Raw genomic sequence first — 13,380 nt, 5'->3', positions numbered from 1 at the left:
GAGAGTGGGAGTGTTGGTGGGTTGTCAATGTAATATGTTTTCTCTCCAGTGTGAGAGTGTGGAGTGATGGTGTAGGGTGGTATGTATATGGGAAGTGGTTGTATGCTTTTTAGGAACCCTTTGGTTATTTTGCTTTTGAGGGGTTAAGAGAGAATTGGGAGAGGATTGTTGAGGGGGCAAAAAAGAAAAAAAAAATCTTTTTTATTTAATTATTTAATGGATGTGGTGGGGGCTGTTCTTTACTTGTAGGGGAGGTTAAATTGAGGGTCCAATTGCATGCATCTTTCCAAGTTGAACTTCTTATATATCATCAGCGTTCAGAGCTATTATACACAGGAAAAACAATCCGCGTGTTCCTCTTATGTGCGTACTTTCATTATACCAAAAAATTTACCAACAAATAACGTGCATACGCAAAAACAACGTGTGATAATATTTGTGTGTGCTTTGTGAACCATTTCTGTTGTTGTTATTATGCTTGCACTTCATATTTGGATGCTCTTGAATGAAAACTTGCGGTGATATTCCACCTTTCCTGTTAAGGAAATTAAAAGAATAAGTATCATGAGTCGTCATACAAATTAATGTGAGATTTTATTTTGATCTTAGAGTAAACTCAATATACAGTTAAACTTCTTTTCATAAAAGCATATATACTAATATCTTCTATTAATTGCTTATTTTATCAGGACGGACCATTATCATTGTTGTTTCACTTGGACAATGGCGAGCTCTGTGCTATCAGGTAATGAGCATTCTTAGAATTTAATTTAGCTCATCATATGTTTTTTTTGGTAACAATGTAGCTCATCATTTCTTCGTGTAATTTGTACTTTTATTTTATGTTGTGTTTCTTTAGTAAAACAGGTAGAATCTTGAGTAGGGCTAAGCATGGTTTGGTCCAAACCGAAAAAACCGACCCGAACCGACCCGAACCGACCCGAAAAAATTGGTTTTATGAGTAGGGCGGTTCGGGTCGGTTTGAAAACTTTTTAACCCGAACCGACCGAATATAGTGTAATACTACCCATTCTGATCTCAAACCCTACCCGACACGTCCCCAAAGAGTCAAAAACTCAAACCCTAAACTAATTTTCTGAATCATTATGGGTTGAAAACAATATCATTATATCAATGTGTAATGCTTCATAATCTCCTACTTTGTTGATAACTTTTTTTTTTCTTTAACACAATTTGTTGTTTGATAAAAAGTTTCATGAAGTTAGAACCGAACAAACCGAACCGAACCGCACCGAACCGACTTGCAACAATTCGGTTCGGTTTTGAATTAGAGACGGTTTGGTTCGATTGTTCAAATTTTAGAAAAAACCGAACCGAACCAGACCGTTGCACACCCCTAATCTTGACTAAGAAAAAGATTTCATGGAACTTTCATAAAGAAAGAAAATCTTGATTCCCGGCAGCATGATTTGCATACGATGCATGGAGAGGAAGTGGGCCTTCTCTCACTTGCATCTTTTTCTGGGCCCACAAAAATGAACCACAAAATCTATTTTATTACTGTCACCAATTTATCTCCTCTAAAAACGTAGGTCCAACTCTGCTCAAGAAAGAATCGGGAACTGTGTACGGCTTCTTTCTTTGTGGACTCAAAGAACAAGGAATAAAGGGTCACTGAGGGCCTTAAAAAAAGCCCATAAAATGGATATTTAGCCATAGGCAGTTTAGCATAGAATCTCTCTCTCTCATAAAAGCTCAAGCTTTTAATTGTCTACAGTTTCCGTAAAAGCCAAGTGAACAGAATAACTCGGTCACTTCCAAGGTGGCTGGAAATAGTTATAATAGACAGCTGAATAATTGATCACAATTTTCCAAATAATGTTAGCAATTAGCATATGAAACACACTGTAACTAGAATAATTGATCATAGGTTTTTATTTTGAACATATATCTAATATGAAAGAGCCACGTTTCGGTAAGAGGATCATTTGTTAAAAAAAAAAAGCATGCCATGAGAAACGAATGATTTATAATAATTAATTGAGAAAATCCTTGTAGTTTATATGAGGTTTTTTCCAACTTACCCAACATTATACGTAGCAAACATAATGATTATTTGTTTAATCATAACGACCATGATTGGTTAAGTAATCATACCATTATAGTGGTGTTTTTAGAGATTGGGGCCAGATTTTGTAATGGCGCATTGCCTTTTTTTTTTTTTTTAATGGAGGACTAAGACAAATTATTAAAGGATATTTACCTTGTTAAGGACCATTAAGTGTCGGCGACCGGTCGTCAATAGCGTGCCAATTTTGCATGGAAAGCAGTGCTCCACCTTAGAATTGGTGGGGTTACCAATTTAATCACGAATATTACTGTGCACGTTTACCAAGAGATCTTCTTTCATTCCTCAATCATCTTTTCATCTCCCGTTTCTTTGTTTTATTATCATAAGCGCAATTATCATGGATCAAACCCTGACATAAATCTGCATTTATTATGGATATTTATATAATGAAAACAGCTTTAATTTAAAAGATCATGATAAGTAAAAGAGATTGATAGGAATTTGACTCATTGATCATGTGTTTAGAAAGAGAAAAAGTTATGCATACCGTAATACGTATGGACATATGTTTTGTCAGGTTATTTAGATTAGCGATAACTATGCTATAAGCGCTAAACTATTTTCGTACTACAAGAAACAAAAATATAACATCCTAGACGACTAAATTTTTTTGACACGACCAGCGGATCTCTATTCCCGACACTTTTTTCAGTGTGATTATATATGCATGCTGATAACATCTATGTCATTATACGTACGTTGCTTAATTAGCTTACTTTGTAAGTTAATTCTTGCGAGGAGTTTGTGAAATTATGACTCGTATTCGAAACAGAATGTGCTACTAAGGTCTAGAAAAGATTTTAACAACATTAGGCTTTATTATTATTATTATTATTATTATTATTTATCTTCTCTCTTTTTCTCTCGAAAACTGGGTCATTTTTATTATAAGCTGCAAAATGTGCTTCTTTTTCTTTTCAAACTAATCTTAGTCACAGTCAAAAGTTTTGATCCTAGATGGTCCTAAAGACACATAAAAGGGTATCCTTAATAATTAGGAAGGTAAAAGTACCCTGCGATGCTACAAAAGGAGTGAAATTAAAATACAGAAGAGAAATACTATTAAAGGAATTTCCCCCCCTAACTGTTTACCAACTGTTGAATGATTTGGACATAGTAGGCAATTCTACTAAAGTAAGGGGTTTAATTGGCAATGAGTGTTAGCATTAGTCTTTAATAACAATATCAAGTATCTTTATGTCTCCAATCGAGCTCTTTCACTTCAGGGGCCGTCTTTAAAGTAAAGCGCCCTTACAAAGCAACATTAAAAGCATTATGTGGCATTATCTGCTAAAAAGTTCCCCTCATTTTAATGCCATCTTCATCAAGCATCTTAAAGGGGCTTGTTTGCTTATATGTGGCCACGTGACTAAAAGCAACATAATTGAGATGAAGGATGCTAATCTCTCATTGCCTAAATCAACATCTACTCCTCTATACAAACGGGAGAACCCAAGATTCACTATTCATACCACAGCAAATACTACAGTAACGTTAATACTGTAGCAAACATGAAACCAGCCATTGTTCTTTGAAAAATATTATTTCTACACACGGGAATATTGTAGCAACCCAAAAATTTTAAAAATATTGTAATAGTTAAAACCGAGATTACTGTAGCAGGGGGAAAAAAAGGGGTGTTCACACTAGTTTAGATAGAAGAGAGAAAAATAAAAACTTAATTAAAGAAAGGCTTGTCACCCTAAAAAGCTTATGGAGTTAACCTATCTCACACTCTTCTCATGGCGAAAAGTACAGCTATTAGAGATCGATAGGGGGTAAAAAAGGTTAGTGCCTTAGTGGAGATTACTGCTATGGCAACAGGGTAAGTAAAAGCTTAATTGATGTGATCTTTTTAGTTTTTCCTCCTTGCGCTAGGTGACGACGCTGTACCTCCATTTCTTTCTAATCATCATAATCAGCCTATTTTTTCCTTTTACTTTCTTTTTTTTTTGGGGCCCTTTTTTTTTTGGTTGCGGTCCAATTTGGTTCAGAATCAGATATATGGGTATCAATGGCTGAATTTCTAATTTCTATCAAAAATGTGTTGAATAACATCAAGTTGGTTCAGAATCAGATATATGGGCGTAAATGAATAAATTCTCACGATAAAGAAGAAAGTACATATAACCCAAACTGGGCGTACAAGACATACAAAAGCTAAGAAAAGGTAACAAATATGTCTAATATACACAATGATAGGCATGAGGAGATTTTACACATACTGGTCAAGCATATTCTATAGATGAGACCAAAGAACCAAGATCACTCGCACTAGCATAATCTCTGCCTCGCTTTGTTCGCAATTCAACTCAAAAATGACTCATAAAATTTCGCCTCAAATAATACCACAGGAGATCTAAGAGGAACAAAGTTCAGTTGGGCTTAGTATAATCTGCTTCGTTATGCGTCAGCAGCAGGAGAGTAGAAATAACCAGGATCAGGTTCGACAATTTTCTTGACAATTCAACTCAAAAATGACTCATGAATCCTACCAGAACTAATATGTGACGGGAGACCAACAAGAAATAAGCGAGCCACCTTTACATGATCTTGTACCAATGTCACAAACAACCATTCACAAGGACCACGGTTTCATCACAACCTCCTCGCTTTACAATTGTTCTCTTGCTCTCTTGCGAGCCAAAAACCGCTCCCTTGCGGCAGCAACTGCATCTTCACCTCTCTTATATACTTCTGCGGTTTGCTTGGGTGGCTCTTCTTCAGTTGTTTCGGCTTTTTCTTGCACATTTTCAGCACCCACCTCGGACGCAGTTGCTGTGTCTTGACTCTTAGTATGGTATTTTTGCTCGGCTTGAAGATTAACCTTCTCTGCTTCTTGAGCAGGATGTGTGGTTACTTTAGGTCTTGAGCTGCCTTCAGTTTGTTGGTTATAATCGATTGTTCCTTCTAGTTTTGAAGGAGGCTTTGTAGATTCTTCGGACCCAGCACCAAATGCCACGTTCTTGTTTAGGCCGAAATAAAAATCGCTCAGATCCTTCTTCTTGGTTACCTGGACAACAAAACATGGTAAGCTCACACTAACTGTAGTGCAAAATTGTTGAATCCAACAACGTCCAAATCTGATAAGCTCTTTACAAGATCATCCTGGTCGCTTCATGGATATTAGGTAGCATTGTGAAAGTGAAGCCATGCCTTCATTTTTCAGAAGTGAAAGAGAAAGGGAAAATGAGACAAGAAACAGGAATTTAAGGGTTATGGAATATGAAACAACGGAAAGTGTAGTGTAGGGTGAGGAGATTATGGTATCCACTTTCCACACGCCTGGTTGAGGTTGGAATTTATTCAGGACTTGCATCAAAGTGCAACTAGATTCAAAATAATGAACAGTCGTATGCAAAAAAAAAAAACATATCAAAACAGACAATAATAGGCCATCATTAACCCAATTTATCTCCTTCCTTTCTAATCTCAGTTCTGTTCCAATTCAACTAAAAACGGTGTTACTTAGATTCCATGAAGAATTAGCAACATTATACAACCAGTTGGCACCTTCCATCATTCCTCTTAAAGATGTACCTAATTCCTTGCAGAGGATACTGTGAATGAAAAAATAGCTTTCCATACATCTGAAAACACTCGGCAGGTATTAAAAATCTAACATATCCGTGGAGTGGTAGTATAGGCTCATGCAACCAAGAGGCAGTATTGAAAAATCCACTAAAATGCCTAAACAACAGCCAAAAATGACAGCTTCAATATGCACAGCTACACTGCATGAGATGCAGATACATCCTTAGAGATTGCATTTCAAATCTGTTCAACTAAAGCTCCTAATTGAGGTAAAACAACTAGATTGTAGATATCAACTGTCCAGTTAAATTTCATTCGAAAGATCTCTACCAAATAACTTTCTAGCTTATCTAGAATTAACCTCTTCTCTAAATAACCACCTAAAGACTGAAAAAAAAACTCAAATTTAGTGACTCAAGAGTAGATTGCATCAAGAACCATTATAGTTGCATCAGCTGCAACATCAGACCTTGAATCCTAACTAGGACTGGAAACAAATTCAACCAGGTCGAATACTGAGGTGTTGATATTTTAATCAATTGGTTAGAATGATCAAGACAGAAAGTCAATGAATAAAATGTTCAAGTCACCATAATATATATTAATAAATGTGACGTGACACCAAGGAGTGGCTCAGAGCTAAGAGGCGGGGTTGAATTGAAAGCACAGGTTCAGGTCCACGGGACTGCGAGATATCACCAAGTTTGTGCATAGCGAAGGTGATCAAATATAAAGAACAGACAATAGCAATCTATTGCACTAAAGAAGAAAGACAGGTAAAAAAATGTCGATTATATCTAACTGACATATATTGGCAAGACATCTGCTTTAAGGGGCAGTTACAAGGAAGTAGGAACTGCAACTTTAATAATGGCATATATGTTAGAAATAGAAAATAAACTAAACCCCTAATCTGAAGAACTTCCCGTTTTACAGTTCAACAGAAAAAAATAAAATGCGAAAGAAATCATGTGATGTTTTGCAAATAATCAACTATTATATTCATACGGTGACAGTATTAATGAAAACAATGAAAAGATAATTAAACTTACATCTTCTTTCTCCTCACGAAGTTGGCGTAATCTCTCTTCTTCTAGCCATTTTGCACGTTCTGCAAGCTTTTCCTTGTAAGCTTTTGTTACAAACTTCTCCTTGTCAGCAAAGAGGTGATCCTCTTTGCTTCTCTCTTTCAATATTTTCTTCTCATATACTATTTCATGTTCACGTTCCCGCTCTTTTGCTTTTTGCATCAGTGTTTCTATATATTTTGACTGTCATAAAGTGTAAGGGTAAACTTGAAAAACACACAAAAATGCAAATAGAGAACATATAAGATGTTGAGCGAATAATTGTAACAAAATTCATGTTCTATGTAATAATATCTTTCAACTAACTGACTAACATAAGAATATGAGGATCCTTAGGCTTTTACACCACTGCTTTCGTGCACTTTTTACTGCGACATAAAGCGACACTACATTTGAGCTACTAATATTCATCCATAGAACTAAAAATCCATAATAAACTAATAAATATAACAAAAAACAGATAAAATGTTGAGGATCCTAAAATTAGCATCCAAAAGAAGTGGTGACTGCTGTCAAGCACAAGCTGAAGATATATAGTTCATGAAAGGTTGTAATCAAGTCAGTAACTAATAGATGTTTGACACTAAACAATTCAGAAGAACCATGAAAATGTAAATCCAACAACTAAGTGCAAGTACTTTTGACTCTTACTCCCCAGTAAACGTGTGGAGCTCTGGAAATATCCATTTGAATATTAGAAGAATATGTTGATTATTGAAGGTCTCCAACTATTTCTTTGACTTTTAACGTCACCGATGTAAAATGCAACTTCCCATATAAACATTATGTTTTGTCCCTCTTAGACTCTGTATGCCAAGAGGAATTCATACGATTGAACTGTATACAAATAAGTTTCTTTCCAACTCATCTTCGGTTAACTCAAACCTTCTCTAGCCTATCACCCCTCTCTAGCCTATACCTTGCCTATAATATCATTGGCTAAAACTTCAGTAGCAGCTCACGTGCAGATACCCGATTGACAGATAATTCAGTAGATTTTTCCAAGTGGAAGGCTTCGATAAAGCTGATCCGAGCCACTCACATAAAAGAGAGCAATCTGAAACATCAACTAATCATCACTTCCCTTTAAAAAGTTTACTAAAGTACATTAAAAGGCATGCTTCACAAAGGGGTTCTGCTCCAATGAAAAAGGGCTAGATTATGAATTTCATCAGCATGAAAAAAAAACTAGTTGTACTTGTACACGATCATGGTGCAAGTTTTCAAATGCATTATGGAGGCAGTAGCATAATATACTCCACAGAAGTCAGCCAATGCTAGTTAAGGCTACAATAACCTAGACTGTACCATCTAGTAGTTTTTGTTAATCTCCTCAAATCAAAGGGTTAACCATAAAAAACCATAACTTTAACCACCCAATCTCTAACACTATGTACACCAAAATATTATAACTTGCCACAAATAAACAAGTTCGGAAAAAGATGTTAGGAAGGTGTTCTGATTTTCAAGGAGGACACTAAGGCAATCCACTTCTATTCAGTCCCAAAAAATCGCTTCTTCATTGTAATGGGATCATCCACATCAAACCCTCCATCCCGACTGTTATGCACCAGGCTTGGATGCTTTGTCCTTGCACTTCTAAAAATTTCTGCTTGAAATCTTTGGCTAATAAATTTAAGAGGATCAGTTAGTGAACGGGGACGAGCTGAGAATTGCTTTTCCACGAGGCAAGTTTCATCTGGACAGCTTATAGTTTATGGAAGTATAGCGCCTTTACATTGAAACTTCTTAAAATTATGCTACTAAAATCTGATCAAAGGAGGATCGAAGTTTTTGTTTTCTAAAAGAATTTCAAGGTTATCTTCTACGGTTCCACCGCCAACACTCTTAAAATCAAACAACTCGCAAAGAAATCAAACAACAAAGGAAAACAAACCTTTCGCTCAGTCTTATCCTGAACGCGAGGCCGTGCAATCTTCTCCTTCATCTCATCATAATGCCCGTCATAATCAAACACCGATGGATCCTCCTCCAGCGCTTTCTTGTGCACCTCCTCTACCTACAGTAAAAGAGCAATTTTCATGCTATTGAATAAAAGAAAAGGAGATTAAATCAATAGCTCAAAGGGTTAATTGCACTTTAACACCCTAAAGTTTAAATCTTTTTTTTTAACTTTGACACCTGAAGTCATCACCCTGGAAAAGTATTTAGTCCATTTCTTCAATTATCCACACGCAAATGACTAAGGTTTGAAGCTTTGGGTTATTTTTCGAGCAAATTTGAAGTCTAGGGTATAAAAGTTAAAACTTGGTTTTAAAAAAATTAGGGTATTAAATTGAAATTAGCTAGCCCTAATTTAACAGTAAATTACCTTTTGAAGAGCTCTGGTCTTGGCCGCTTGGCGAGAGATCTCCCTCTCAACGTCGTCTTCGTCGTCGTCGTCGCCTTTGAAAGCGAAGGCCGGAGGAGGAGCAACGGGGGGCTTCGACGACTTCTGCTTCTGTTGCGCCGGAGGAATCCGAAGCTGGAGTCCGTACTTCTTCATCGATCGGATTGAAGAAGAAGGATTTCGTAGGGTTTTTTTTTTTTTTTTAGCTGAATCAGTGATCAGAGTTTTTTTTGAAGGGTTAGGGCAAAAGAAGCGGGGACTTTTATTAGAGGAAGAAAGGGGTTGAGACGTGAGGGTAAATCCTGGGAAATGCTTTTTGAGGATTACGGTTTCCATGTGGATACTGGGCCTGTCCTTGACTGTTCACAACCCATTTACAACGTCATTACAGGCTATCCACTTAAATGGGCCCGTTGGTAGGCCTTAACCTTAGAGCTTGTTCCGAAATATTTCTCCTTAAAAAAAAAATTCGAAGTAAAAAAATTAGAGTGGCACTACAGGCACACCTTGTGCCACACCTTCAGCCACACTCCCCTCTCTTTGCTACAGTAACCGGGCCTACATGAGGTTTATTTTATAAACCTCATGCGGGCCCGGTTACTGTAGCAGAGAGAGGGGAGTGTGGCTGAGGGTGTGGCACAAGGTGTGCCTGTATCATTTTTGAAAAAATTATGTTCCCAGTAGTTGGCAGGAGTCAAGATCCTACCAGATCACACTATATAGAATGGTATGATTTACACCGTTTTCGAGTTATTAGAGGGTTAGTTTAGAAATTGTAGTTATTTTATCAATAATGTAAATTATCATATTCTTGTAGGGGCGACTCTTGTAGGATTCCTACTAAGCAACAATGTAGTTCAAAACACAGAATTTGCTTCAGTACCAAATTTTGCAAGTTCTTTTATTGATTGAAAAATTAATAAAATAATTTCACCTCATCAAGTTAGTTGAAACAATTAGAAAATGAACACCAGTTTACATTTTGGATTACACACACGCACACACACATATATATGTATGTATACCTATATACATACGTACATACATACATACATATATAAAATCGCATAGTTTTTGATAGTACATATTTACAACAAAATATGCCAAAAAAAAAACCAACAACTTATCAATCAATTACTAGATTTTGCTTTGAATATATTTCCTACAATAAAAATTTAAATATCCAAATGACAGAATGAGCTTAATTTCTTGCAACATTTGCTGCATTTACAATTGCAGCATATACTAACCAGCCCTTAAAATAGAAACACAGCTGAACATTTCTCAAGTAAATAGAAATTAGTAGTATTAACAAATAAAGGTATGAACAATGTGCGTCCCAAAATGAAGAGAGTAGTCCATCATCAATTATAATACACTACAAAAAGGAACTGCCCTCAAGCGAATACCATGAACTGTTCTTTAACAAGTAATAATATTTGACATCTGCATCATCAGTCATAATGCAAAGACACAAAAATGAAACCTAAACAGCTTCTAAATGATAGTATCTGAACAAAATTAATCGTCTTGAGGGAGCCAAAACAAAACTGGTGCAGCACAAATCATTTTAGCCTGTGGCACTTAGAAAGTCGTCAAATAAAATGCTGGACCTTACAGCATCCAACTGGAGTTTCTTCACCTCGTCAACATTCTGACATTGCTCTAGAGGTTCACTGTCTAGAAGAACATCTGCGGATTGAAAGGGAGAAGGCGTTGCTGTAGGATTATGAGCAACCGTGCTGACATTTGATATATCTGTGTGCTGAAAAGGGGAAGCCTCAGAGATAAAATTATGACATACTGTATTGACATTTGGCATAAATGAGCATTTGGAAGGTGAAGCATTAGAAGCGAATCCAGTGGAAATTTTCAGAGGCGAAGTAGACAATGCTGGCCTGCATTGACATGTGACATAAATGTTGGTTGCAAAGGCGAAGGTTCGGGTATAGATCCCTTGCAACTATTAGGATCGATGTTCCCTTCAAGTGTATGTTGGCAAGACGAAGCTTTAGGAATAGAGTCCCTGGAAGTATTTGGAGGCAGAATTCTACAAATCTCTGATGGAGGATCAATCTGTCCCTTTAAAATGCGCTCATAGAGTAACCAGTCAGGTGCAGCTCCGAAAAGGTCGATAGTATTTTTCTGATCACTGCAAGATTTAACCATTTCATTTTCTTTCGTTATGTGTCTCTGAAATACAAAGTGGCCACTGTTATTTATCTTGTCACCAACAGGTCTCTGCACTTCTTCACTTTCCTGGATGTTCCTCATTCCAACATGGCTTCTGGTGCTTCCTGGATTACCAGGATATTTATGTGGTTCATAATTATCCTGTATATTTTCCCCATAACTGAAACCCAAATGATTTCTGCTAGCAAAGGATCTCTGCAGTTCATGACTTTCCTGAATGTTATTTTCACTTTCAAAATGGCTTCTTGTATATATCTCATTAGCAAAGGACCTCTGAAGTTCATAACTATCGTGTATGTTTTCCCCATAACTGGCACCATAAGGTCTCTCCAAGTCATGCCTTTCCTCTATATTGTTGGCAATTCCAAAATGGCTTCTAGTATTTATCTGATCATCAAAAGATCTTTGTTGTTCACGGCTTTCCTGTTTGTTTTTTCCATGAAAACCGTTATCAATCAAATCACTTTTGGTTTTTATCTTCTCAACAAATGATCTCTGTAGTTCATTATTTTCCTTTATGTTGTTTCCACTTCTGGGCTGTCTTCCAGCAACTATCTGACGACAAAATGATCTCTGCGAGTTATGACTTTCCTGCATATTTATCTCACTTCCAGAGAAGGTTCCGTTACTTGTCGGATCACCGAAAGATTTTTGCGGTTCATGAGCTTCCTGTATGTTCTCCAATCTTCCAAAATTACTTCTGCCATTTATTTGATCGCCAAAAGATCTCTGCAGTTCACAGTTTTCCTGTAAGTTTTTACAACTGATACCCTTATCAACAGGCATAACATCTGCAAGGAAGCAAACCCCAGAAAAGAATTCCGATAAGTCAAATTTAAAGACAACCACGAGTCGTGGGTAGTAATAACATTATTGATGCATAAAGAGAATCAAAGAATAATATAGAAGCACAGACATTACCATCCTGAACAAATGCTTCTGTTCTCTGCAAGGACTTTTGCAGCAGAGTAGTCTCCGCAAAGACCATCAGACTCAAATTCTTAACTTCTTCCTTATGAGATGGCTCCAGAGGCTTAAAGGAAAAGGACGTAGTCCACGTTTCCAACATATCTGGTATGGCAGGGATAATGAGCTTCTCCACATGTAGTGAACGTAGAATCTGCCGCAAGAACTACGCATGATTACACATCCAAAAACAGATGGAAACTTTCTAGTGTAAGTTGAATTTGACGGGAGAACCCTTTATTATTCTTGTGCTATAAAAGGATAAGTGTTTTGAGCAAGTGATTCTTCTGATGAGCAAAAAACAAAATTTTGAATGTTGATAGTAAAGATCACCTTTTGCTAGTTTTCGGCTAGCAAATTAAAACACTGATTTTCCTCGAAGTAGGTATACCCTTGTTAGGAGATTCTACATGAAAATATTCCTCAGAAGTCTATCTAGATGTCATTGTATTAGAATTATTATTCAAGAATTTTCAATTGATGTTTTGTGGACAATATAATCTAGCACATATGGCATATCTACCCTATTCAAATCTTGTTATAAAGGCAGAAGAATCTAGCATAGAAATTTTCAGAAAGAAAAAACTCATTTGAAGCTGAAGTATTCATTCATGACTATTGAGAAATGAATTTTTGTTAAAGATAAAAGTACAGTAGTAAAGAAAGAAAACTAATAAGGAAGATTTTATACATACCTCTTCAACTGCCCTAAGAAGGCGCCGACACATGCCTTGTTTCCGGTACATAGGTCTAGTACCAATGAAAGGCATTTCCGCCAATCTTGTCCCATGAAGCCTGTAAGATGGGAAGAGAAAGAAAGATACACTTAAAGCCTGTTGACTTGGCTATGAGCTCATTAAAAGTTGATAAGAAATAAAAGGATGCCTATAGCTTATAGTGCAAAATGAAGCGTAAACTCCAATGCATAATTTATGTAAATTCTTAGACAAGGACGAAGCATAAATATACAGACCTCAATGACGCTGCTGATATGATTTCCTCATCCCTCTCCAAAATCAAGGTGTAAAATCCTTCATAATTTAGACGATTAAAATTTGATCTGTGTAGAAAAATATTAATCAATTATCAATCAGGGCAACCAAACCGTACAAGTTAGTTTTTTTTTGGGTGGGGTTTTTTTTTTTTTTTTTTTTTTT

At 36.4% G+C, this 13,380-nt stretch overlaps 3 protein-coding genes across 3 annotated transcripts in view; all 3 read right to left on the bottom strand.

Annotated features, from left to right (window-relative positions):
- The window catches only part of LOC109824130 (protein SMAX1-LIKE 3-like), a 5,387-nt gene extending 3,289 nt beyond the window's left edge, over positions 1 to 2,098 (bottom strand). Inside the window, exon 1 of the mRNA XM_020390657.1 lies at positions 2,046 to 2,098. Within this exon, the coding sequence (XP_020246246.1) occupies positions 2,046 to 2,098 (53 nt within the window). The remainder of the gene's footprint in view (positions 1 to 2,045) is intronic.
- On the bottom strand, positions 4,262 to 9,350 carry LOC109823643 (nuclear speckle splicing regulatory protein 1-like). Its single transcript, XM_020389939.1, has 4 exons — positions 9,047 to 9,350; positions 8,612 to 8,734; positions 6,679 to 6,897; positions 4,262 to 5,105 (listed from the first exon to the last, which is right to left on the bottom strand). Exons 1-4 carry the CDS (start codon positions 9,218 to 9,220, stop codon positions 4,707 to 4,709), a joined length of 915 nt encoding a protein of 304 aa, XP_020245528.1. The 5' UTR covers positions 9,221 to 9,350; the 3' UTR covers positions 4,262 to 4,706.
- LOC109824128 overlaps positions 10,266 to 13,380 on the bottom strand; it is a 7,079-nt gene continuing 3,964 nt past the window's right edge. The window contains exons 5-10 of the mRNA XM_020390656.1: positions 13,197 to 13,283; positions 12,919 to 13,018; positions 12,179 to 12,377; positions 10,954 to 12,048; positions 10,683 to 10,867; positions 10,266 to 10,319 (exon numbers count right to left, since the gene is read on the bottom strand). Coding sequence (XP_020246245.1) covers positions 10,266 to 10,319; positions 10,683 to 10,867; positions 10,954 to 12,048; positions 12,179 to 12,377; positions 12,919 to 13,018; positions 13,197 to 13,283 — 1,720 coding nt within the window. The remainder of the gene's footprint in view (positions 10,320 to 10,682; positions 10,868 to 10,953; positions 12,049 to 12,178; positions 12,378 to 12,918; positions 13,019 to 13,196; positions 13,284 to 13,380) is intronic.

Source organism: Asparagus officinalis, chromosome 9 (assembly GCF_001876935.1).
Source record: "Asparagus officinalis chromosome 9, Aspof.V1, whole genome shotgun sequence".
NCBI classification, from domain to species: domain Eukaryota; kingdom Viridiplantae; phylum Streptophyta; class Magnoliopsida; order Asparagales; family Asparagaceae; genus Asparagus; species Asparagus officinalis.
This window is presented reverse-complemented; position numbering and strand designations above follow the sequence as displayed.